The sequence below is a fragment of the Silurus aristotelis genome (assembly GCF_946808225.1).
Source record: "Silurus aristotelis genome assembly, chromosome: 14".
NCBI lineage: Eukaryota > Metazoa > Chordata > Actinopteri > Siluriformes > Siluridae > Silurus > Silurus aristotelis.
In genome coordinates this window covers 16,365,552-16,393,321 of record NC_139587.1, presented here as the reverse complement: position 1 = coordinate 16,393,321, position 27,770 = coordinate 16,365,552, and the positions used below count along the sequence as shown (strand labels likewise).

Genomic DNA, 27,770 nt, shown 5'->3' with positions numbered 1-27,770 from the left:
ACGTTTAGGTGTATTGTTTTGCAAACCCACTCATTTAAATTTTCATTCAACAAGAACTACTTCAGAAATTGCTTAAGGATTTTACACATCAGTGTAGGTATACTATTCTTTGACAATTTAGTTTCAAGGTCTGTCAAGCAGAGGCTGAGGTACAGTACACATGTATAGTACATAAAACAATGGCTTTATTGTTTTAGCTGAACACATTAATCCATTTATTTTATATGCAAATTGTCAATTAACTATAAAGTCCATGAACATGTAAATCATGTAGCCGAGGTTGAACATGATCAGTGCATCTTAGGAAATGTTCAATAACAACCAGGAGTTAAACTTATGCCATAAAACAACATCTGCTGGTCAGTGAATTGTTGAAGCTCTACTGTTTATAAACAGATACTGCAGCACATTTAGTCTTAGCAAAAACAATTAGCCTTAAAACATTTTTACAATGCTCTCTATTATTATTGCCAATCTTCATGAAAAATTTTAAATATTTGGACAGTTATATAATCATGCAATAACACTTGCTTCAAAATTTTTTTATTTTTGAAGCAAATATATGTATATATAATTATACAAATATATATAATTATACAAATATATATAATGTTTTTATTTTTGCTTCAAGAAGTTGCTTCAAGAATTATTTTTGACACCTGCCCCAGTCAGAGTCTCTTCCTGCTACATTTTCTCCTCCTTGAAGAAGCTGCTTCTTAATATTGTGCACATAAGTGTTCCTGTTCAATTTCTGACTACCGTTCAAGGATGGTGGTCAAAGTGATGGTACAGTATAAAACACTAATGTGTTTCATTATGTAGTTTTATCGATTTGGAAATATGATGTAATCTGAATGGCTAGTCATTTTGCTGAAAGCTTTCAAGCCAAGTCTGAAGCTCCAGGCAAAGGCATTCATAATTGGAGCTGAAAATTATTTTTATTGTGAAACCTGACCATCGAGCTGAGTGTCTAACGAATACGACTCTTTGGGTCCCATACTGGTCAGCAGCATCATGAGCAACAGCGGCATTAACATTAACTGCGCAGGGGAAGGCCTCCATCTGCCCTCAGCATATGATGGGTTCTAATGTAAAAGAATTTGAGATACATTGTTTGAGATGCTCTTAGGGGAAAAAAAGCTTTAATCCAGTGATTCCAAATAGCTTGTTATGAAAGTGACATTTAACACAGTGTACGTGACATCACAAAAACAACAAAATTGTCTAATTGTAAAACTACAAAGTTTTCTTCCTCCTCCTCAATGTGGACAGGTACTCTGTTAATGGGCTTCAATTTTTCCAGCCTTTTTAAAAATTGCTTATGTATTTTTTTTTATCTAGAAAATGGTTATACACTGCAATGATCCTCTGTCTGTTAAAAAAAAAAAAAGACTTTTTGTTCCGTTGTTAATGGATGACAAGAATTTGACCAGCATGCAACCTCATATATTTTGAAACATTTTCCATCTATAACAATATTGTTTGCATACATACACATATTTAATAGAGGTATCAATACGTTTTTGCTATGTATATTTCTGAGAACAAACACAGTGTTCCTTGTGTCAGACCAAAAAATTGAAATAAAAGGTGCCAATAATTTTGGAGGGCACTATATGTGCAGAATGTGATCTATAGACACAAAAAAGAGTCATTTTTCGTGCATGGTGGACCTCTTTCACAATAGACACACTGTTCTTTTGAATAGGTTTTGGTGCCATTTGTCCAAAACCCCACAACAGATTTTTTTTTTGTATGATGTGGTAATCATATAAACATTATAAAATGGTGTCCGCATAACTACATACGGTTTTGTATATACAATCTTATAAATGTTTATATCTTAATGCATCAGGCCTTATTTTTGGTGTTTTTTCTAAATAAAACCTTTTTTTTTTTTTTTTTTTTATCATTTTCAGTAAATCACAACAGACCAACACAACAGTATATTTTCTAAACATTTTCTTAATGCATTGCACTTTTAATTAAATTACCAAAAAAGTGCAAGCAGCTTTAAACATATTCACATTATAACAGATGTGAAATGCAAAAGAACTAAAATCTTTCTCATTCTGTGCTTATGAGGGCAAAAGCATTTCATTGTTTCTCGTGGCTACTTCATTTCCTTCAGTGGTTTCGATTTTAAAACTGTCCTTCTGGCCTTGCAAACATATAGAGTGTGTTCATGTTACAATATGTGACTTATCACAATACATTTTAATGCTCATATCCATATTTCAACCCGGCAAAATTTTCTCTACAAAGAATTACGACAGAAAATCGTATATACTGAGTGACATACAGCACCGGGCTAATGAAACAAGTTATCATTATAATGTGTACATCATAACAAAAAGAATCTGCTTAAACATGCAAAAAATTTAAGCATAAAAACAGAGTGCCATTTGATGAAACTTTGCTACATAGTGTTTTTCTTTCAGTTTTCTTTCATAACTTTCAGATTTGTAACATAACATTCATATGCATCACACAACATGCACAAAACCACACAAATTTGCTTCCCAAATTCATATTAAAAGTTTGCCTCAAACGGGTTCATAAGGTATAAACAAGGCATTAGCTGTAAATAATCACTTGATTATTTGATGTCATCCACCTTTGTCTGTGTATTTTTAGGCACTGTATACACAAAGTCTATACAGTCCGTAACAGTCCTAATGAATGTAGATTCTCTAGTAACACTGAACAGTAACTGCTTAAGCAATTACATAGAAATCCGCTGGATAGTGGCCGTTTCCTGCAACCGAAGCCTCCCTGCACCACAAGGATGTTTCTTCATTCTTCCACAGAAAACGCACAGGACCACACAGGGATCTGATGACGTGAGAAACACCACAAATGGACAGTATTTATTCAGTTGCAACAAACCAAGTTATTTAAACCCTAACAGTGAGTAGCTTCTAATTTATTTATCCATCATGTCAGAAGATATATTCAGTGTTCATAGAGAAGATGCCATGCACTTCTTACTGGCCTACATCAAGCTAAGAAAACAATTAAACTACAAAAAGTGGGTTAAAAACTGTTCAACACATTTTGAAAATCTGGAAGGATAGTGGTGAACCATTATCTTCAAGAAAGAAATGTCGTCAGAAAAATATTCTTTTTATCGTATATCATCATTTAAACATTTGGTGAAATCAATTTAAAAATGCAAAGAGTACAAATCAGTTATGTTTAATAGTGAAAGTAAGAGCATGTCCACAAACACACACACACACACACACACACACACACACACACACACACACACACACACACTAAAAATACAACTCAAAGAATTGAGACTAAACAGCTGTTTAGCCTTAAGAAATCCACTTATAATTAAGGCTAATCAGAAAAAGCACTTCAGTTTGCTAGGGAGAATAAAGATTGGACTCTGGAGCAATCGAAAAAGTTCATTTGGACTCCCCTATTTAGATATATGCAAACGTGTGATATTGACTATGTCATCGGTTTCGTGAAAAAAGGTGAGATTTTCCTCATGTATATTCTCTTCTACTGAAGAGTGTATTTAGACTAAACTTTGATGCAGTTGAATTAAATGGATCATAAAGCTTTGCACAAAGTTGTGGACCCTGTGCCAGCCTGAATGCACACGGTCTTTAATACAAAAAAAGGCATGTACCAAAAACTAATGTAAATATTTATTTCTACTTTTCACTAAGCAGTATACCTACTATAATTGGGACTAAGGACTGTATTAAATAATAATAATAATAATAATAATAAAAATAAATAAATAAATAAATCACATCTACAGCATTTTCTAAATTATAAAGTTCTATTAGTTTGGCATTACCATTATAATATATTCTCTAAAATAATATTTTATTTCACATTTTTGAACAAATGATCAATCATGTTTCATACAGTATTAAAAAAAAAACATACATATACAAACCTTGTTTCCTTAAACGAGTCAGCACTGTGACAAAATTATGTTTCTTTCTCTATACTCATGGCAGGGTTGCTTGTTCCTGTTCAAATTGACATGAAAAACACTGAGAAAACAAAAGATGCATTAATTGTTTTCTACACATCATCTACCCTAGAGTGTGCTGGGTTTCTAATGTGTAATCAGTCATAAGACCAGCTGATTAGCCTAGAAATACCACAGTTTACAAACATCACATGTACTACATGTATCAAAACACCAAATCATATGAGAAGGCTGATAACAAAATACACTTTGTTTCAAAATAAAACCACTCTTATGTATCCTTGGGTAAAGCCTGTCGCTTGAACATTTCTTGGAATTGTTTTTTTGTGCCAGCTGATTTGTATTATATGCTACAAATTCAAATAGGGCTGCAACAACTAATGGATAAAATAATCAATAATGAAATTTGTTGTCAATGAATGCCATCATAGATTATTTAGGCTGCTCAAGTTATGGTTTTGTGTGACGGCAAAAAGAAAACACCAGTGTCACGGATGAAGGCGAAACTTCAGCACAGTGAGCAGAAACTGTATAATCCTCATCATGTAAAAATGGTGTAGTTTAATGAAGTGTTATTGTGTAAACTGTTTGTTTGGAAACTTCAGGACAGTCGCACTGGATCTGTACTGTCGTGACTCTCGAGCATCAGGTTGCGCAATCGGCTCGCTCACGACATAGTGACGGATTCAATTAAAATGGTGTGAGCAAACACTAAATTTAAAAGCAGCAAATAACAGCAGCAGTAAACAATTAAATTTTTAGTCACTGTTTTGGTTTTCAGAGAATGATTATGCATTTGAACACCAATGCAGCTTTTTTCCTTTTGCTTTTTACTCAAGCATGTTAGCTTGCTTCCATTGTCTTTTTATAATTTTTGTTTACTACAACAGTAACTTATCTGTTTTCAAACATGAATTACTGCGGCTTTACTGCGTTCGTATGCTTGTTTTTAATGTTTGTATATTCAATTTATGCATATATCATTTAATTATTATACAAAATTTTATTAATTAAATTCCAGATGCTTATATCTTCACAACTAATAAAATGACTGTGTATTTTCTTTTTAAAATTGTTGTCAACTTGCCATCTGCAATCATCATTAAAAACAATACAAATGTTGATTTACACAATTTACACTTTGCATAATCAAATGCTTGTATTTTTTTGTGTGTGTGTGTGTGTGTGTGTGTGTGTGTGTGTGTGTGTGTGTGTGTGTGTGTGTGTGTGTGTGTGTGTGTGTGTGTGTGTGTGGTTTTTTACAGAAAGAAACAGCATGAGGGAATTTGCTCATTTAACATAATAATTAGTTGCAGCCCTACATTCAAATGTTTATTAAAAAAATATATCATATCTAATACATCAATGCAAGCTAAATATAAGAACAAAACCGAATTTCAGCTTTTATATTCTAATCTTTATACCAAGACAATTTCAACATCAGAACATTGTTCCTCTTCTGCCTAAACACCTGCCTTGTGGAGGATGTTGGTGAGCAATGACTTGTTTATTACGGTTTCCTTACAGCTCTCACAATGTTCAATGTTCTCACAATTCTGTAATCAAAACAGCAATTCTGCTGTTTTGGTCCTTGCCAGTCCTTTTGCTTTCTTAAAACATGACAAATACTGTTGCATCAACGAAGCCCAATGCTTGTGCAATGGCTCTGGCAGATTTTCCCTCGTTATTCAGCATCAAAAAGGTTTGATTTTCTCTGAAACACCACACTTTAGTATTTATGTTGGTTTATCCGTTTTAACAACAAATGCAGTCTTCACAAGTACCACCCAGGTCGCACAAAAAGCGTACACATTTTGAAGCTATTAACAAAAAAATAATGTATTACTTGGAAATTACTTGGTGCCAAATAGAAGTTTCCATATTGCAAGCTGTTAAACGGATCTAAATATGAAAACTAATCTGAAAATGAAATCCAATCTAAAATGAAATCTCTGAAAGTTCTAATCTTATGTCTCACATTCAAGTTTAAATTTTAAACCCAAGTGCCTTATGTGTTTAACAAAAAAACAACAAAAAAAGGAAGTAGTCCTGCCAGCCCAATAACTTTAAAAGAGACTGTAGAGGTCTACAGAAATAAAGTCAAGGTTTTACAAATGACAAAAAATATATTACCTGAATTCCAAACCTAATGTCAATAGGCATCAAACCTTGTTAGACATTAAAAGAAAAAGCTCAGCACTCTAAAAGAGGCTTCACAAAGTATAAGCTGCAAAAGAGGCCACTATTTTAAAACTAAACTAAAATGTGTCTTTTGTTCAGATATACATTTTTACTAATGGAGTTTTGAACTATTATTTAACTACAACTTTAAAGCCAGCTTTATTGGTTTGTGTTATTCATACTTCAGTTGCTTGTAGTACATCTGAACACCAGCAACTTCCCCTTATCTTATGTACATAGAAAAATTTATTAAAAAATGTAAAACCCACCTTCTCTCTCTTGTTGTTCCGTTTCATCACTCTCAGGCCAGGTCTGTCCATTGCTCAGCAGTCGGCTTTTAGATTCTCGCAGAGGTTGAGCAGGAAACTGATGAGATTCTCCATCACTAGCAATCAACAAAAACTATTATAATATTATGGTTGTGAATGTCATAAAAACAATGTAAATAAGAGTGCAAATTGGGGACTTGAAGATTACACAACCTAAAGAGCTTGCTTTGTCTTGTTTAAGATCTAAATAAAACTAAATAAACTTTTTTACCAGCGCACTGAGCTTGATCATTTATCCAAGACACAAACCTTTTGACAGCATGTCCAGATGGTGAGGCAGGCTGCTCTGGGTCAGGGTTCACAAGGCATGTGGGAAATGCACATCCATCACCTTGGCTAAAATCATGAATAAGAACCAAAATTTCATTCAAAAATCTTCCCGATACTTGTCCGTGCAATAATAGCAGGCAAGCTAAGATACCTGGAAAAAACAGGCAGAAGCCAATATTTCTTTTCATCCCCAAAGACTTGACGGACATTCTTGCTTATTCCAAGACTGAAGCCATTTTTGTCAGCTCCATGAAGGAAGGCAGGTGCACGAAAGACCTCTGTGGATGGAAGTTATTTTGGGGAAAAATTCCCTTTAATATGAATAATAAATGTGAATGAATAGATTTAACATTCATTCATTCATTATCATTATCTTTACAACACAAAATATCAGACATCGTTGCCTCTATTATCTACATGTAAGGCAAGACCTGTAAAAGTGCAATCAAAAACTATTCTATTTTGTCTTTTTTTTACTTTACCCTTGATTTTAACTTTGCAACAGCAGGTGTCTCTTAATACTGATATTTAATATGCACTTATTGACCTGCTCTTACCACTGGGGGAAACCTAAAAGCACAATTCTGTGTGTTCTGAGATCAGAAAGGTAATCTTTTCTGGCATGCTTAAAATCTCTAAGGATGCATATTAAATGTCCTCTCTACACAACTCTATAATCCAGGTCAAACTGATTTTGAGGATTTTGCATTTTCATGCCTTTAAAACTGTTTTCATGGTGTTATGTTTGGTCATGTGTCAAAAGCTTTTTTCAGAAACAAGTGCAGTCCTGAAAACCAATCACTGTTTCCTAAAAAAAAAAAAACCTGTAGCCCAGGAAGCTCAAGTGTGTTGCACAAGAAATGTGATCACTTCCTAATTCACACTGACAGGAAATATGTTGCAGTCTACAGATAAATATCTAAGATGTTCTATATAACCTGAGTGAGGAACTTAAATACACAAACATTCAAACAATGCATTATTTCTTTCTAAGCATATAGCGGCAACTTAAGACTTCATCCAAACTGCTACAAAGCAGTATTGCAAAAAAAAAAAAAAATGTGTTTAAGGTTAACATTCTTTTACACACAGAAATCTGAGCAGACAATTAGTCCTAAAATTATGAAAATATCCTTGTTATGGCTGTTAATATATCAAAATATTGAATTGTAATTTAATCGCATGATTGTCATGAGTTAACTCAATTAATCGCAACTTAATCGCACATTTTTGTCTGTTGTCTAAATGTACCTTAAATTACTTTTCAAGTTTTTAATACTCCAATCAACATGGCATGGAAAATATGGATGCTTTATACAAATGTATGGTTATTATTAGTGAAACCACACTCAACATAGAGCATAAAATATAAATTATACTTGGAAATGTTTTAAAGTAATTATGGTGTTTTAAACTACGTAAATTATCAGGACAACAAACAGAACATTTGCTATGTTTGCTATGTTTTAATTACCGGATGTGTGCACAATAGAGTTTTTTTGTGTTTTGAATATAAGTTTATGATCCATTATCACAGTAAATATTGGTAATGCGCTACTTAAAAATGCGATCCACTAATAAAGAAGTTGAAGAAGAATCATGGTGGATTTTGGTGCTTGATTAGAGACGGAGCATCAGTAAAAAAAATAATATTTAATGATTAAAAATTTTTGTTTTTTTATGTGAGTAAAGAAAGGATTTTGTAAATGAATGTGTGTTGCATTAAAAGTAATAATTTGGCCTCTTTTATATTTATTTATTTATATTCTTAATAAAAGCGGTCAAACAGGAGTGTGTGCTGCATTAATCGCACATTAAAATATAAAATTTGCGCCGTTAAAATGAATTTACTTTAACACATTAATTTTGACAGCCCTAATCTACCTAATGTACTATTAAAGCCCTAATTAAGATGAAGCTGAAATGCTTTTAAACCGATTGTTTCAACCCATTTAGTCTTTGCATAGAAGTAAAGTATCTACTTTATTACTAACCAGGAAAATAGCTAACAAACAGTTTAAATTTTATCACACATGATAAACCAGATAAACATTACGGCTATGTAGATCTTCAGCAGATAGTAGGTAAAACAATTTTATATATATATACATATACATATATATATATATATATATATACATATATGTATATATATATGTATATGTATATACATATATATATATATATATATATATATGTATATATATATATATATATACATATATATATATATATATATATATATATATACATATACATATATATATATATATACATATACATATATATATATATATATACATATACACATATATATATATATATATATATATATATATATATATATATATATATATATACATATACATGAAATTGTCATCGTGGGTGCATGTCCACTGTGAGAGACATAATCTAAAAAAAAGAATTGAGTTATTGGTCCTTGGTTATCCTGGCTGTGTGCTTCGGGTCATTGTCATATTGGAAGACCCAGCCTTGACCTATCTTCAATGCTCTAACTGAGGGAAGGAGGTTGTTCCCCAAAATCTCGCAATACATGGCCCCGGTCATCCTCTCCTTAATACAGTGCAGTCGCCCTGTCCCATGTGCAGAAAAACACCCCCAAAGCATGATGCTACCACCCCCATGCTTCACAGTAGGGATGGTGTTCTTGGGATGGTACTCATCATTCTTCTTCCTCCAAACAGTTTTAGTGGAATTATGACACAAAAGTTCTATTTTGGTCTCATCTGACCACATGACTTTCTCCCATGACTCCTCTGGATGATCCAAATGGTCATTGGCAAACTTAAGATGTGCCTGGACATGTGCTGGTTTAAGCAGGGGAACCTTCCGTGCCATGCATGATTTTAAACCATGACGTCTTAGTGTATTACCAACAGTAACCTTGGAAACGGTGGTCCCAGCTCTTTTCAGGTCATTGACCAGCTCCTCCCGTGTAGTTCTGGGCTGATTTCTTACCTTCCTTAGGATCATTGAGACCCCACGAGGTGAGATCTTGCATGGAGCCCCAGTTCGAGGGAGATTGACAGTCATGTTTAGCTTCTTCCATTTTCTAATGATTGCTCCAACAGTGGACCTTTTTTCACCAAGCTGCTTGGCAATTTCCCCGTAGCCCTTTCCAGCCTTGTGGAGGTGTACAATTTTGTCTCTAGTGTCTTTGGACAGCTCTTTGGTCTTGGACATGTTAGTAGTTGGATTCTTACTGATTGTATGGGGTGGACAGGTGTGTCTATGCAGCTAACGACCTCAAACAGGTGCATTTAATTTAGGATAATAAATGTAGTGGAGGTGGACATTTTAAAGGCAGAATAACAGGTCTTTGAGGGTCAGAATTCTAGCTGATAGACAGGTGTTTAAATACTTATTTGCAGCTGTATCATACAAATAAATAGTTTATTTGTAGTAATTAATAGTAAATAGTAAATAGTAGTTTATTAATAGTAAAAATCATATATTGTGATTTCTGGATTTTCTTTTTTAGATAATGTGTCTCACAGTGGACATGCACCTATGATGACAATTTCAGACCCCTCCATGATTTCTAAGTTGCAAAATAGCAGGGTGTTCAAATACTTATTTTCCTCACTATATATATATATATATATATATATATATATATATATATATATATATATATATATATATATATATATATATATATATATATTAGAGTAGTCATGAGTAGGTGTAGCAGTATAAATAAACATACAGCCATTATTGTCTAATTAGCTGGCAACAAAAGTAAGTACACCCTAAGTGAACATGTAAAAACTGTCCAAAATGTCAATATTTTGTGTGAGCACCAATGTTATCCAGCATGCCTTAATCCTCCTGGGCATGGAATTCACCAGAGCTGCACAGGTTGTTGCTGTAATCCTTGTCCACTCTTCCATAATGACTTCACAGGGCTACTGGATGTTAGACACATGGCACTTCTCCACCTTCCTCTTGTTGATGCCCCACAGGTGCTCAACAGGGTTCAGGTCTGAAGACATAGTTGGCCACTCAATCAACTTCACCTTTAGCTTCCCCAACACGGTTTCCCTCAATGAACTGCAGCTCCCCTGTACCAGCACCACTCATGCAGCCCCAGAGTAAGATGCTACTGCCATCATGCTTGACTGGGTGTTGCCACACATGCTGGACACCATCTGAGCCAAACAAGTTTATTTTAGTCTCATCAGACCACAGGACACGGTTCCAATAATTCATGCTCTTGTACAGGTTGTCTTCAGCAAACTGTTTGCAGGTTTTCTTGTGAACCAGACAAAAACATAAAAAAATAGGACAATATGGTTAAGTGTCATACAGCCGTTATCACAGGCTGTACTCACCTTTGTTGCCAGCTAGTTTGACAATAATGACTGCAAGTTATTTTTATAGGACAGTAAATCTGGACTGCGATATAAGACTACTTGTACATTGACTACTCAAACATATCCAAGTTTAATTTCTATAGTATTCTCCTTCGAGAAGATATAATAAAATGGTTGCTGAAATGTGAGGGGTGTACTTACTTTTATGAGATACTGTGTATATATTATATATACAATTATTATTATTAAATTTCAATTATGTAATATCTTGATGCTTAAGGTCACTTACCCAGGGTGGATCTATTTTTGCAAATTAGCCAGCAGTGATAAGCAAACAGTGAAGCCAGGCTGACTGAGAACATGGAGGCGGCAAAGAACAGGAACATAATATGGAATTTGGCTTGTGTGTCTGGAAGGCCATTCTGAGAAAACACATGACACCATAAAAAAAAAAAAAAAAAAAAAAAAGAATCCCAATTTTAGCACATACCACAACTAATGGATTTAGGAAACTGGAATAGAAAGCAAACTAAAGAGCATGTTTCTTATATCATCACCCAACAGCAGTTTATGGTGACTAATAATACTAGTGGTCGACTAGTAACTCTACACTTCTCTAAATGTTCTGTAGCCAAGGCCACTACAGGGCTCTGTAGTTATTAGAAGCTTATTAATTAATCATTATACATCAGTCAGTTACTGTCTGACCAAGGAATTCCTACCCAGTATGCTTTAAGTCGCTCGTGTGTTTTACCGTCCACCTTGGAGAAAAATGTATGAAGATCAAAGCAAGCATTACAAACACTAAACCAATGCTAAGTGTTCTGCACACCACCTACCTGAAATATTATAAATTACGAGCAAATAATAAAAGACCACTGCTTTTAAAGATTTCAAAGACCATGCTACCTACGCTACTTATTCAACTGAATGACATCTTGAAGAAATCACTTATACTTACAGTCCAAAACTGGATAAAGTACTGCAGGTCTGTTGCAGTGATAAACAGGCAGTACAGCAGAGAGTATGCAAGAAAAAGTGTAAAAAACTTGTAGTTGGAAAAGCCCACGCAGTTATTCACCCTGCCAGAAGACAGATTTATGTTTTATTTACACACAAACAAATGTGAATTAATTTTCATGTATAAACAAAACAAGCATTTGTTTAATTTGAGTATTTAATAGGCAAGTTTAACGTCAAGCACATTGAGATTGTATTTCATTCTTGGTGAGACAAAGCGTATTCCTGTTTTGTACAACAATTAATCGCTGTTCTCTTGTGATATTGCAAAAATATTTCTACAATTATGTTACTGCACCATTCTTTTTACTTTCCTTAATTTTTGTTCTTCTGTGTTTAAGATCATAATTTACCACATACCATGGACAGTGGTGATCCATCTTCAAGATGCACCTGTGAAAAAGTATTAGGCAATGTTTTTGAAGATATATACTAGCTAAATATGTAAATTCTCACTCAGCATTTTTATATTAAATGAAAATCATACTTATCACAGACTGAACAGTGGTGACATCTGTCAGGTTTTACTAGATGGCACCGGTCACAGTAGCGAATACCTGTGGAGGCAATTGTTCTACACAATGACTAATGTTTATTTGCTTAAGAGAACTGGAAACAAATATGTGCATTGTTGTTTGGCTTGTATCTGTAGAATATTTCTTGGTCACAGTTCACCTGGCAATAAGAAAGACTCGCAATGACAGCTCACCTCCAGACGTTGTGCGAGTGGATATGGGTAAATCCTTGGCTATTCTTTTCAGAATCTCTTGTTGAGATTCAGCGCGATCCCCCTGCTTCAGCAGTTCTTTGTCAGTGGGTGACAAGTGGAACTGAGCAGACCAGACAAAAACACAACACTCTGTTTTCTATTTTTACCTGACAAGTAAGAGTGTGATCTACACAGATACATAGTGATTCTGGTGTCAAATTAAATAAAATATTATTTCATAATTAGAAAACTGCACAGTACAGAAAGGACCCTTTCCTGCACATTAGATGGATTGTGTATGGAACCTTATAGCAATTTCAGTGGTATAGGAGTTGTGTATGAGGGCTGAAATGATTCTTTTAGTACACTGGAGTAATTTTAGTACAAAATTTTAGTACAAAATAAACGAGACAATTGTTTGCCTCAATGCTTCATTTAGTCCATTTAACAACACATGGAGTACTTATTTACTAACACACCACCAGCTACACTCTGGAGTGCTCTGGGGTCTTAATTATAAAGGATGGAGAATTAGCAAGACATATAGAGCACACAGCCTTTGTGCAGAAAGTATCGTACACACTTTTTTCAGCCCCGTTTTGTGTGTATGCCAAAATCCACCCAATGTTTGTGCACGCTACCTGTGTTGCTAACTTCCCTTCTTGCCTTCTGTGTATGTGGGGCTCAGAGTTGACATACAAGTACGCAGTTTCTCCCGGATTTGTTTTTTTTTATAAATCACAACCACTGCATGGAAAGTGACATACGCACAAAACGAGGCTGAAAACATCTGAATGCCACGTTTATAAATGAGACCCCAAGACAGGTAACACAGAAGACGCTGCAGAATGAAAAGTGGAGGGACGGGGAAAAAACAGCGAGGGGCGAGGAGAAAATTCAGGGCAAAGAACATGAAATTTTCCAAAGTTTGAGGTGATTTCAAACTAAAACATTAAGAAACACCATACAGTAATATTTTTTTAATAATTTTACATTTTTATTAATGATTTTTTATGTATGTATATTTGTATTTGCATTTTTTCAATAATACAGCAGTTAAAAGCGCCTAATGGGTTTAGTGTTTACAGAATGCAATTTCAGCATAATATAATAATAATAATTTAAATATTTTAAAAAGGAAACAAATTACTTGTTTATTTTAAGAGACCCGCACTTATTTTCTCTTCTATATTTATTATTGCTCTTTAATGAAGAAAAAGCACTTCTTATCCGATTACTCAATTAATCAATGGACTAATTGGGAGAATACTCAATAACAAAAATAATCGATAGCTGCAGCCCTAATAAGATGTATTATATTTTGGAAAGCAATACAACTTATTAGGGCTGCAGCTATCGATTATTTTTGTAATCGTATTCTCCCAATTAGTCCATTGATTAATTGAGTAATCGGATAAGAAGTGCTTTTTCTTCATTAAAGAGCAATAATAAATAAGTCATTTTTCAACTTCTATCAGTGCTGGAAAATTACATACCTCTTTGAGTGGGTTCATTGGTTTAGTAAAGATGGTTTGCCAGTATGACCATACAAACATGATGAAAGAGACATGATACGCCACAAGGTAAACTACTGAAATACAAAAATCATACGCACCTTTTAGACATTAAACTAATTTATTCATATATAATAAATACTAAGTTAGTACTAGTAACATACATATATAGTTTTATGATACTAAATGATGTTTCACATAAATGAGATCTAATAAACACAAGAACAAGTGAAATACTCTATAAAGAAAGAAACAACAGTTTAATATTTTTTTTATAGCTAATACAGATTGTAAGATTGTGACAATACAGATTGTGTTTTCAACAAACTCCAAGCTAAAAATGCAAATGTAAATATAGTGACATTTATCTAGTATGTCCTAAGATTACAATAAATCAAATATAAGATAAATCAAACCAATTATATGAAATATTAAATAATATTAATAATAATAATAATATAAGAATTTATTTCATTTCTATTCATTCAAACTTGAGTCTTGTTCTATTAAAAGATTTTAAAAGAAGTTAAATTATCTGCTAATAAAACAATAACTACAATAGCTACAATCTTCAAATAATAATAATTATTATTATAAGGGCCACTTACCTTTCTCCCCCATGTTTTCAATTGTTTCTGTATAAAGAAAAAAACAACAAAGAAAACTTTAGTCCCATTATGTGGTTTAATGAAACAATACTGTAAGCGTTTTGGCTGATGGTGTCTAGTTATGTAGCTATATTATTAATTAGCTTGTATTCTTGAAATTGATCATTTCTCTGCCCTCTTTACATGCTCTCTGGGTTAACAATAATGTACAAGAATCTATAAGTAAAATCCAACTAGAAGCGTCATAAGCACATTATTTAAAGCAACATAAGATACACTGTAAATGCTCTGTCGAGGGATTATTCAGAGATGTGAACTAAATATAAAATTAAACAGCATGACAATGTATGTAGACTATCAGAAAACAGTAGCAGATGCAGTACAGCTGCAGCAGTTGCTGATGCTGGAACCTACATTACACAGAAGTGAGCTGCTGATTAAACTAAATGTGCAGCACACACACAGGCCTTTTCCTCACTGGTGTTAACTTTACTTTTGCACAGTCATGGTAAAATGCATGTATTGACAGAGTAATTATTTCAAATGTTCGAACATTAACACTCTGGTATCACAGAACATTCTAAAAAACAGCGACAATTTTTTCCCCTTTAAACAAAATTTTAATTGGGTGAACACACCAGACTCCAAGAGCTGTTAGAGGTTGGCTTTTGAACATAACTTTTGAATCTCTTGAAATTTGTCATATGTACTCGGCCAGACTGAAACGTCCTCTTTTTCTCCTGATGAAGCCGTGCTGTTGGCGGTGTGATTTGGTTCAATGTGTTACTGTAAAATGCTCCTCCCATTTATATCTTCATTTCATTTCATTTCATCTTCTCCCGCTTATCCGTAATTCGGGTCGCGGGGGCTCCTCCCATTTATATCTTCATTTCATTTCATTTCATCTTCTCCCGCTTATCCGTAATTCGGGTCGCGGGGGCAGCAGTCTAAGCAGATTCCCCAGACACTTCTCCGTGTCCAGGGATCGGGCTGTCAAGGCCCCTGCCTTCGACTGCTGCCCAATCCTCACAGCACCGGTCCCTTACGGTCCCTCCTGCAGGTGGTGAGCCCACGGGAAGGCGGCCCCACGTCGCTCCGACGTCACGGTCCTTGATTTATTTTTCTCGTAAGGGTCCCCTGGAGCATAGAGGGTTAAGGGCCTTGCTCTAGGGCCCAAGAGTGGCAGCTTAGCAATACCGGGGCTTGAACCCCCGACCTTCCGATCGGTAACCCAGCGCCTTAACCGCTGGAGCCACCACTCCCCCCCATTTAAATCTTTTCATTTCAATTGGCAGACTGGATTTTTAGCAGACTTCTGAAATCATTCTGCTGCTTCCATCATGAGTTACATCATCAATAAAGATTAGTGAGCCCGTTCAAGAAGTAACCAAGCTATGACATGACTTATACTATGCTTTACCAATGAGCTTGTATGGTTTGGATGAGCAGATTTTTTCTTTCTTCACCAGAGTTTTTTTACTTTGATAGAGGAAAATCTTGGTTCCAAAACCTTTTTGGTTCATCCATAAATTTATTTGCAGTTTCAAAATGGCTATCTGACTCTTACTGCTGATAAGTGGATTACATCTTGTGATATGGCCTCTTTATTTCTGCTCTCGAATTGGTGATGCTAATAAGTGCTTTCTTTTTTCAGAGCTCTAATGATGTTTGTGTCATCAGCTGCTGCTGTTTTTCTTTGCCATCCTATTCCATGTCTTTATTAGTACACCAGTGTTTTTTGTCTTTATCTGGACACTACAAGTAGTTGTTTTTTAATACATCTAGATGTAAATGAAAGCTGACATTTTTATCTCTGTATTCTAACTCTTCCATATTCAACTAGTGATCTCATTCCCAAATGTCTTCGGTGTTTAGCAAATACAAAAAAATTGGCTTTGTCGCTTTAATATTTTAGAGAGGATTGAATGTCATTTATTTGACAGTGTCTGGTTAAACTTTATTGTACTTTGACTTGTGTTCTCTATAAAACATAAAATAATTTTGTTATACGTTATAGTCTAATCATATTGCAGTTTATCCAATACATAGATTAAACACTGACACTATGCCTGAGTGTACAAATGACTGCATAGGTATTTTTCATCCACATTTCAACTGTATTATAAGAAAGCATTGCTTCTTTACATTTTGTTGGTGGCATAAATACAGGGCAAAAGAAAAAAAAGCTGCATGGTAAAGCATTAATTACACCATGAGCTAGCTAATAACTGTTATTGTAAGGAAGCTGACAAATTGCTGCATTAGCAGTCAGTATGTCTGTCTGTCGGAGAAGCTCCTAAGATTAGCACACTCCCATTTTCTGCTCACCCTGGACAATAGCAAAGCAGATGATGATATCTACATTTTTCCTTTATTAATTCACATTTATTTTGCACTTTGCATGTCTCTTTTAACCATTTAAGTCAAAACAAGTCAAAACAATGCATTTTTCAATATGAGTGTCATAAGTGGTGATACTTTCAGCAGCCTCAAAATATATAGAGCATGTTTCTCTCCTTTACATCAGGTAAAATCAGCCACAATGTCTTATGGTAAAACAGACCATATACACTCACCAGCCACTTTATTAGGTACACCTGTCCAACTGCTCGTTAACGCAAATTTCTAATCAACCAATCACATGGCAGCAACTCAATGCATTTAAGCATGTAGACATGGTTAAGATGATCTGCTGCAGTTCAAACCGAGCGTCAGAATGGGGAAGAAAGGTGATTTAAGTGACTGAACGTGGCATGGTTGTTGGTGCCAGACGGGCTGGTCTGAGTATTTCAGAAACTGCTGATCTACTGGGATTTTCACGCACAACCATCTCTAGGGTTTACAGAGAATGGTCCGAAAAAGAGAAAATATCCAGTGAGCGGCAGTTCTGTGAGAACAAATGCCTTTTTGATGCCATAGGTCAGAGGAGAATGGCCAGACTGGTTCGAGCTGATAGAAAGGCAACAGTAACTCAAATAACCACTCCGTTAAATTCGAGGTATGCAGAAGAGTATCTCTGAACGCACAACATGTCGAACCTTGAGGCGGATGGGCTACAGCAGCAGAAGACCACACCGGGTGCCACTCCTGACAGCTAAGAACAGGACACTGAGGCTACAATTCACACAGGCTCACCAAAATTGGACAATAGAAGCTTGGAAAAACATTGCCTGGTCTGATGAGTTTTGATATCTGCTGCAACATTCGGATGGTATGGTCAGAATTTGGCGTCAACAACATGAAGGCATGGATCCACTCCGCTTTGTATCAACGATTAAGGCTGGTGGTGTAATGGTGTGGGGGATATTTTCTTGGCAGACTTTGGGCCCATTAGTACCAATTGAGCATTGTGTCAATGCCACAGCCTACCTGAGTATTGTTGCTGACCATGTCTATCTCTTTATGAACACAGTGTACCCATCTTCTAATGGCTACTTCCAGCAGGATAACGTGCCATGTCATAAAGCGCGAATCATCTCAGACTGGTTTCTTGAACATGAAAATGAGTTCACTGTACTCTAATGGCCTCCACAGTCACCAGATCTCAGTCCAATAGAGCACCTTTGGGATATGGTGGAACGGGAGATTCGCATCATGGATGTGCAGCCGACAAATCTGCAGCAACTGCGTGATGCGATCATGTCAATATGGACCAAAATCTCTGAGGAATGTTTTCAGTACCTTGTTGAATCTATGCAGGAAGGATTAAGGCAGTCCTGAAGGGAAAAGGGGGTCCAACCCAGTACTAGTAAGGTGTACCTAATAAAGTGGCCGGTGAGTGTATAATTCTGCATATATCATGGTTAGGAGATATGTATAATATTAGTTTGGACCAATAAGCTGGAAATGCAGCTAAGCATTAGGAGTCAATATGCTAAATAAAGAAATTCCTCAAATATTATCAGATAGAATATTTACTGTTTGAGAAAATGGTCTTCAAGATGCTCAGAATCAGTCGTGTGTACATTATGTGTGGAACACCAACTGTTTAATGCATATCAGCTGCAAAATTAAAGTAGTTGACATCTAAACTGTATGATATACCCTGAAAAAATGAAGACCTGATGAAATGATGGCCTATGACAGGGGCAAAAATGCAAAAAAATATATATTTTACCCAATGCTTCCCAGGGCAAATCAAAACAAAAAAACAGGTCAAGCATTAGATTAGTTCTGTGTTATGACAGCCAGGCAATGAGATTAGCACTGAGACATTTAATCAGCTGATCACACACTCATAAAAAGTTCTGTTGTATCTGTTGCCACATGCTGTCTCAAGGATGAGTCAGCCTCTACCTTCTGCTCGATAGTAACACTCAAAGAAAGGACATTCAGAACCAAAAATATGTATTTATTTGTAGTAATTTACACTGAAACTTACTAGCAGGTAGGCATTACAGTCAGTCATTAGTCTAATCTTGAAGTCAACCGGAACAACATCCCAAAGCACCTGCAATACCCCTTGTAGACTGGTGATTTTATTGCCTCTATGATTGTTGAACGTATTCTGTCCTGGGGCCACATTGAGTTTAAATGGCAAAAAAAGACTATCAATATAGACTGTCTGCTGGTCAGATTAATGCTGATGTCACACAACCGAAGCAGTTACTCTCAGCCTCCCATGTACTTCTGTCAAACTTACCCTTCATTTCTCCACATTCTAGCCATGGACATTTCTCTTGCTGTTCCACACTGAACCAAAAGCTTTGGTGCTTGAAAGCAATTGTTCAGAATCTCTCTTAAGAGAAACCAGAGTGGAATTAACACTGACCTCAATTACCTGGTGAACTTGTGACATCTCTAGCACAATTACAACTGAGGATACACTTAGGTGGCCAATGCAACAGCGAAAATACATACATTGTGAAAATTACATTTATGTTTCATTTAAACACACACACAAGAACTGTGCTTTTAATAATTACTACAGATTTGGATCAAGAATTAAATTTCTGGGTAAACACCAAAACAAACAAATTATAAATGAGCATTGTTAAAATACCAACTAATCTCCTTTTGTAGGAGTGTGACTGTCTCGGCGCTTTAGGTCCCTCACCCATTCATAATCCCATACAAGCTCTCGGGCTATTTTCCTACTCAGTTTATGAACATCTCCATGTCCTGCCGACTAACCTTCAAGTAAATGCACTTGTAACAACGTTTTCAGGTCGCTCGTTACTAAAAGCAATGACTGAAGCTCCAAGAGCACGAGACACACGTCTCCTAACACGCACGGTCCGGGTTCACCGAGTTCTCGGCGTGCGATCCGCCCTTACCTACGCAGAGCTGTAGCACATACGCGTAGTAGGACCACGCCACGAGCGCGCACACGAACAGCACGGGGATCCAGTGCACTACCCGCTGGCACTTCCGCTTGGCGCTGCGCGAGCCCGACGGCGCCATGTTTCAGCTCCGCTCGCTGACCCGAGCATGCCAGAAACCCAGGCGCCGAGCTCTTTCGATCCGTCAAGACCGCGGAGGCTCGTAAATAGCGGACAAGCGCCCGCTTCCTTCCGCACCGCGCACGATCATTTCGTCCTGTGTGTATGTGTATATATCTGTGTGTGTGTGTGTGTGTGTGTGTGTGCGCGCGCGCGCGCGCTCGCGCATTTACGCCGAGAAGTAACTGCCCCGCCTCCTCATCGGCAAGTTACCATGACGCCCAGACCGGGCTAAAGCCAAAATGACCTACTACTGCACTATACACATGTGGTGCAGATTTTGGACGCAAAAAAACTTTAAAAAAAAACCTCACTTTTCCCCAAACAACGGTGTCTAAACGATGCAAGAAAATCTACTAACTATTCCAAAGCGAAAGTTAAAAAAAATACATAAATTTAACTTGATATATTTCTAAGTATACTGCCTATAAGTTTATCTCTGATATCTCTAATGAACGAAACAGTGACTCCCTGAGATGGTATGAGAAAGAAACCTCGAAAGGAACCAGAATCAAAAGGGAAAACATCCTCATGTGAGTGTCACAGAATATCCATTCATTATAGTTTTCCATTGTTGAGGTGTGCTGTTCAGTGATGGTTCCTTAAATATAAAACTGCTAATTGCAATCCTAAGCCATTATTATATTAAATTACAGTCCAAATCTATCCTCCAAGTTCTTGAGTTGCTTATTAACTTCATAGATCTGATCCTGTGGAACCACCCTCAGCTGCACAGTGTGGTGTCCAATTGAAGAAGAAGATGGGCGTTGGGATTAATTGCGCATATTTAAAGAGAAGAAAGTTACAGGCTCACTGGAACCTCTGTAACGTTTAGAGAGAGAGAGAGAGAGAGAGAGAGAGAGAGAGAGAGAGAGAGAGAGAGAGAGAGAGAGAGAGATTAACAACAAACACTTGGTCAGGAAATCACAAAGGATCTCTCCCACTCCTATCAGTCCTGATCCTGTTTATGAGATTATTATCAGGCCATTTATCGGCTGCATCAGGTCCTTCAGATAACCAAATAATGAATTTAGTCACTTTTGTGATTGAAAACAATAGTGTACTATTTTGAAAGAGTGTCTGGGACACTTTTCTAGTGTTAGTTTTACCTCAAGTATTTTGATCATTATCATGATTTCAACTTTGTTTGCAAAAAGACTATAGGTAAATCTTTCTGTTTCCTGCTTTTCCCAAAATGTTTACTGCAGCAAATGTAAACAAGCAAATGGTGGCACAGGGGGTCAGGGGTGCATTTGTTGAGTTCTTGCTCACTTTCTCACCAATGGTTCGCTGTTAAGACCATTAGCACTATGTTGTTATGGTCGTGGTCCGTTTTCTTTACCCAAGACTGTACATAGTTCAATAATATGTAATTTAAAGTCATTTTAGAAGTGAATAATTGGTACAAACAAAGATAATGTAACAGAAACAGTGAAGTTAAAAGATTTCTTATGAAGTATGATCTTACACTGAGGGGTTTGTTTGCTTTGGCCAAATATTCCCTATATGCATGTAACACCATACAGACTCCAAGCCTGGTAAGGTAATTCTCCGTCTCTGTTAGTGCTGCATTCATAATCTGTCTATTTGGAGTGCTCTGCACCACCAGTGAATCCCTTTTCTGAAACCAGGACAAGTTTTAGTCCATAGTGTTTGGGGTCCAACTGCAGGCTGATGACCCACTTCTGGAGTGATCACAGTTCCAAGAAACCCAGAGGAATAACTAAGCATCCTCAACAGGTTTCTAAAAACTGCATGTGCAAACCTGCATCTAGCTATTCGACAAGAATTGGTCCATCCCTCTCAAGATGACAACTGACTTTGAAGCAGATATACTGTTCTGTACACAAAGTTGTTGTTTCTTTTCTATAGCACATCTGTTTAAAAAGGAACAAAGCAACAACCTTTTTGGAGGTTTAAGAATCCCATCAAAAGGGCACCATTGCAATTTTCAATAATCATTAACCCTATTTAGAAACTTAGAAACAAAGCAGGTATGCACATACACACATATCCACACTTTTTACAGCTTCAGAATAATTTGCAATAGCCAATCAACGTACTGGATTTGAAGGTAAGGGAGCACCAGGAAATCTGTAGGAAACCCAAGAGGACACATAGAGAACACAGAAAATTCTATACAAAGAGTAAACCAAGTTTAAGATTAAATCCAGAACCCTAAAACTCTTGGCACTATTCCATTCAATGCAATTTTAATTATGATGACATTGAATTGTACAATAACACAATGGTAGACTGAATTATAACAGATTTATAAAGCCCCCCCAAAAAACTAAGCAACTTTTAATGAAATTGTCCAGTGCAATTGATATTTAATAATGATGATAATAATAATAATAATAATAATAATAATAATAATAATAATAATATGGTTAAACTGGTTTTAATTTATGATGAACTGTATACTTATATTCCAAATAATAAGCTGCAGGTACAATAGCAAATTAAAATGTTCTGTAAACTATGCTCTTTTCAAATGTTGCCTCATTTTAAACACATTAAAATAAATATGTAATTGCATGTCTAGAAGAGAGAAACAAATTACCTAAATGGTATGTAAGATCTCCTTATTAGATTCTATGCTGTAGTGTAAGCTGATCTGAGCAGTTAGAGGCTCACCCAAAGTATGTAGGCAATGTGGTGAGTGTGTAGAGAAGATTATTTGGCTTTAGCAGTTGTTAGGAAGCAAAGAGACTTATGCTCCTGAAGTGCCAACAAGTTACATACAACAGCTGTGCACTCATTAACTGGCATTTCCATTTCCAATAGTAACAAGATATTTCCTTAAAAATACTTTAGGTACCTATTTATATATATATTTATCATTTTAGTAATTAACAAAAATTTGATTGTCACATCATTTCTGCTGAGTAACTAAAGGGTTAAGTTTAAATTTGATCATTCTGCTGCATTCCTTAAAGTTGATGTTTGGCAAAGCTTGAGTGAAAGTATTAGAGAGTGTAATGAAGGTGAGGTTTTATACTATACTCTCAAGCCCAAAATGGCAAAATATTAAGCTTAACAGCAAATCATTAATCAGAAAATAAACAATAATTAAGCAAAAGCACTTCTCCTGCTGGAGTGAGCTGTTTAGGAAAAAGCTAGATAAAAAGAACTTCTCTTATATATTTCTTCTTGTACACAATGTAAAATTCAACATGTACAGTGTATGGGTTCATGCAATTTAGTACCCATCATACTGACTTTTTTTTTCTGAAAACCTGCCTACCGGTTTACCCACAATGTTTTAACATAAAAAATATCTAAGGGAAAATCTACATAATCTACAATATTACATTTGAAATTACTTTGTCTCTTTGTTTACTTGCTAATTGCCTGACAGATCATTCGTTTTAACCAGTTGAAAGCTTAATATTATGCAGTGCTTGGCATAATATAATATAATCTTGGATTCCCTTTTGTCTTAAAAATAAATATTTACATTTTTATATTAAGTTTTGTAAAAAAAAAAAAAAAAAAAAAAAAAAAAAGAACAATGAATAAATACATTCATAAACCCAGCCATTAGGGGGGCACAAGCCAGTGTACTCTTAGTGCCGGTCCCAAGCCCGGGTAAATGGGGAGGGTTGCGTTAGGAAGGGCATCCAGCGTAAAACATGTGCCAAATCAAATATGCGGATCACAAATGAGAATTTCATACCGGATCGGTCGAGGCCCGGGTTAACAACGACCGCCACAGGTATCGTTAGCCGACAGGGTACCGGTGGAAATTGGGCTACTGTTGGCCGAAGGAGGAGAAGGAGAGGAGGAAGGCGTCTACAGAGACGGCAGGAAAAGGAGCAGTGTAGGAGAGTAGAGGTTCGGGTTGGTACTTTAAATGTTGGTACTATGACGGGTAAAGGGAGAGAGATAGCTGATATGATGGAGAGGAGAAAGGTAGATGTGTTGTGTGTTCAGGAGACCAAGTGGAAAGGGAGTAAGGCCAGGAACATTGGAGGTGGGTTTAAACTGTTTTATCATGGTGTGGATGGGAAGAGAAATGGTGTAGGGGTGATTCTGAAGGAAGAGTACAGTAAGAGTGTAGTGGAGGTGAAGAGAGTTTCTGATAGGGTGATGATCGTGAAGGTGGAAGTTGAAGGGATGATGATAAATGTCATCAGTGCCTATGCTCCACAAGTTGGCTGTGAGATGGAGGAGAAGGAAAGATTCTGGAGTGAATTAGATGAAGTGGTAGATGGTGTACCTAGGAAAGAACGATTGGTGATTGGGGCAGACTTTAATGGGCATGTAGGTGAAGGGAACAGAGGTGATGAGGAGGTGATGGGTAGGTATGGTTTTAAGGAGAGGAATGTGGAAGGGCAGATGGTGGTAGATTTTGCTAAAAGGATGGAAATGGCAGTGGTGAACACGTATTTTAAGAAGAAGGAGGATCATAGGGTGACATAAGAGTGGAGGAAGGTGCACACAGGTGGATTATCTTCTGTGTAGGAGATGCAACCTGAAGGAGATTGGAGACTGTAAGGTGTTGGCGGGGGACAGTGTAGCTAGACAGCATCGAATGGTGGTCTGTAGGATGGTTTTGGAGGCGAAGAAGAAGAGGAGGAAAGTAAGGTTTGAAAGAAGAATAAGATGGTGGAAACTGAAGGAGGAAGAGTGTAGTGTGAGGTTCAGGGAAGAGGTCAGACAGGGGCTTGGTGGTGGTGAAGAGGTGCCGGATGATTGGGCAACTACCGCAGGAGTGATGAGGGAGGCAGCTAGAAAAGTACTTGGTGTGACATCTGGAAATAGAAAGCAAGACAAGGAGACGTGGTGGTGGAATGAGGAAGTGCAGGAGAGCATTAGGGGAAAGAGGTTGGCAAAACAGAAGTGGGATCGACAGAGTGATGAGAAAAGTAGGCAGGAGTACAAGGAGATGCGGCAGCAGGTTAAAAGGGATGTGGCGAAAGCCAAGGAAAAGGCATATGAGGAACTGTATAAGAGGTTGGACACTAAGGAAGGAGAAAAGGATTTATACCGATTGGCCAAGCAGAGGGACCGAGCTGGGAAGGATGTACTGCAAGTTAGAGCAATAAAGGATGGAGAGGGAAATGTGTTGACTAGTGAGGAGAGTGTGTTGAGAAGATGGAGGGAGTATTTTGAGCAGCTGATGAATGAGGAAAATCAGAGAGAGAGAAGGTTGGAGGATGTGGAGTTGGTGAAGCAGGATGTAGATAGGATTAGTAAGGAGGAAGTGAGAGCAGCGATTAAGAGGATGAAGAATGGAAAGTCGGTTGGACCAGATGACATACCGGTAGAAGCGTGGAGATGTTTAGGAGAGATGTCAGTGGAGTTTTTAACCAGATTGTTTAACAGGATTCTGGAAGGGGAGAGGATGCCTGAGGAATGGAGAAGGAGTGTGCTGGTACCGATCTTTAAGCATAAGGGAGATGTGCAAACCTGCAGTAACTACAGGGGAATTAAGTTGATCAGTCACACCATGAAGTTATGGGAAAGAGTAGTGGAAGCCAGGCTGAGAGAAGAGGTGACCATCTGTGAGCAACAGTATGGTTTCATGCCGAGGAAGAGCACCACAGATGCCTTATTTGCTTTGAGGATGTTGATGGAGAAGTATAGAGAAGGACAGAAGGAGCTGCATTGTGTATTTGTGGATTTAGAGAAAGCGTACGACAGGGTGCCGAGAGAGGAGTTGTGGTATTGTATGAGGAAGTCAGGTGTGTCAGAGAAGTATTTGAGGGTGGTGCAGGACATGTATGAGGACAGTGTGACGGCAGTAAAGTGTGCAGTAGGTACGACAGACTGGTTCAGGGTGAAGGTTGGACTACATCAAGGATCGGCCCTGAGCCCTTTCCTGTTTGCAGTGGTGATGGACAGGTTGACGGACGAGGTCAGACAGGAGTCTCCCTGGACTATGATGTTTGCAGATGATATTGTGATTTGTGGTGAGAGTAGAGAGCAGGTTGAGAAGAGCCTGGAGAGGTGGAGATATGCGCTGGAGAGAAGGGGAATGAAAGTCAGTAGGAGTAAGACAGAGTACATGTGTGTGAATGAGAGGGAGGGCAGTGGAGTGATGCAGTTGCAGGGTGAAGAGGTGAAGAAGGTGGAGGAGTTCAGGTACCTGGGGTCAACAGTGCAAAGTAATGGAGAGTGTGTTAGGGAAGTAAAGAAAAGAGTGCAGGCAGGGTGGAGTGGGTGGAGAAGAGTGACAGGAGTGATTTGTGATAGAAGAGTATCTGCAAGAATGAAAGGGAAAGTTTATAGGACTGTGGTGAGACCTGCGATGTTGTATGGATTAGAGACAGTGGCATTGAGTAAAAGACAGGAGGTGGAGCTGGAGGTAGCAGAGCTGAAGATGTTGAGGTTTTCGTTGGGAGTGACGAGGATGGACAAGATTAGAAATGAGTTTATTAGAGGGACAGCACATGTAGGATGTTGTGGTGACAAGGTGAGGGAGGCGAGATTGAGATGGTTTGGACATGTGCAGAGAAGGGACATGAATTATATTGGTAGAAAAATGCTGAAGATGGAGCCACCAGGTAGGAGGAAAAGAGGAAGGCCAAGGAGGAGGTTCATGGATGTGGTGAGGGAAGACATGCAGGTAGTTGGTGTAAAAGAGGCAGATATAGAGGACAGGGTGGTATGGAGACGGATGATCCGCTGTGGCGACCCCTAATGGGAGCAGCCGAAAGAAAAAGAAGAAGAAGAAGAATAAATACATTCATAATAATAATAACAATAATAATAATAATAATAATAATAATATAAACAAACAAATAAGTCATAACAATCCCTTGAAATGTCTATGACTCCTCTTTTCTTTGGTGAATTTGCCCTAGGCTAATGTATTCTGTTGGCATCACCATTTTAAGTTGGCATCACCATTTTGGTTGTCTGCTTTGTTCTTTTTAATAAAACTGCTAATGCATCCAAATACCATGCAGTCTCCTGACACGTTTTAATCAAAACTGTGCTTTAATAAAAATAAGATAAAAATGTTTTTTCTTTACGTTTTCCTTTGTTTAATCCTCTAAATTGCATTAATGTGGTTATTTTATAGGCAATATTTAAATTGGTGCATTAAAAAAATATCCAGCCTGAAATGAACCTGCAGGACTCCAGTTCTTAACAATCACAGTGATTCTTGTTTGAATGCATTCAAAAGCCCTAAGAAATTTAATGGATAAAGACTCAGCAGACACATACTATATAAGGTCAGCCAATTCAGTATTATAGGTTTTTATTAAAAGGATTAGTGTAAATTACCTTTAAATGTACTTTCCTCAGTAAACATGGCAACTTCCAGCAGAAATCATATTAATCATAGCAGATAAATAAAGCATTAAGAAACTTTAACTAGCATAGCTTATAGCAAGATAATATAGTAACAACAACATAAAATTACACGCATGCTGACGGTA

General features: G+C 36.9%; 1 protein-coding gene across 6 annotated transcripts; it reads right to left on the bottom strand.

Annotated features, from left to right (window-relative positions):
* Positions 1-919: 919 nt before the first annotated feature.
* On the bottom strand, positions 920-20,565 carry zdhhc2 (zDHHC palmitoyltransferase 2). 6 transcript variants are annotated; one of them, XR_014536771.1, is made up of 14 exons: positions 20,209-20,565; positions 14,933-14,959; positions 14,307-14,401; positions 12,811-12,931; positions 12,589-12,658; positions 12,462-12,494; positions 12,043-12,163; positions 11,371-11,503; positions 6,896-7,022; positions 6,724-6,810; positions 6,415-6,530; positions 3,926-4,001; positions 1,182-2,835; positions 920-1,122 (listed from the first exon to the last, which is right to left on the bottom strand). XR_014536771.1 is itself a non-coding variant. In XM_083561364.1 (14 exons), exons 1-13 carry the CDS (start codon positions 20,333-20,335, stop codon positions 3,961-3,963), a joined length of 1,134 nt encoding a protein of 377 aa, XP_083417490.1. In that variant the 5' UTR covers positions 20,336-20,523; the 3' UTR covers positions 920-2,835; positions 3,926-3,960. The 6 variants fall into 6 exon arrangements, 5 of the variants coding, with proteins under 5 accessions (XP_083417490.1, XP_083417489.1, XP_083417493.1 ...); XM_083561364.1 differs by adding an exon at positions 11,804-11,842 and having other exon boundaries at positions 920-2,835; positions 14,307-14,398; positions 20,209-20,523; XM_083561363.1 differs by adding an exon at positions 11,804-11,842 and having other exon boundaries at positions 920-2,835; positions 20,209-20,520.
* Positions 20,566-27,770: the final 7,205 nt, after the last annotated feature.

Excerpts from the sequence above, each read along its gene's own strand:
- zdhhc2 (XM_083561363.1), bottom strand. The coding sequence starts at position 20,335 with ATGGCGCCGTCGGGCTCGCGCAGCGCCAAGCGGAAGTGCCAGCGGGTA. Across the intron at positions 6,811-6,895 it reads CTTCTGCCTGTTTTTTCCAG|CCAAGGTGATGGATGTGCAT; the intron begins GTATCTTAGCTT and ends TCATGATTTTAG. Across the intron at positions 4,002-6,414 it reads GGAACAACAAGAGAGAGAAG|GAACAAGCAACCCTGCCATG; the intron begins GTGGGTTTTACA and ends CAATTTGAACAG.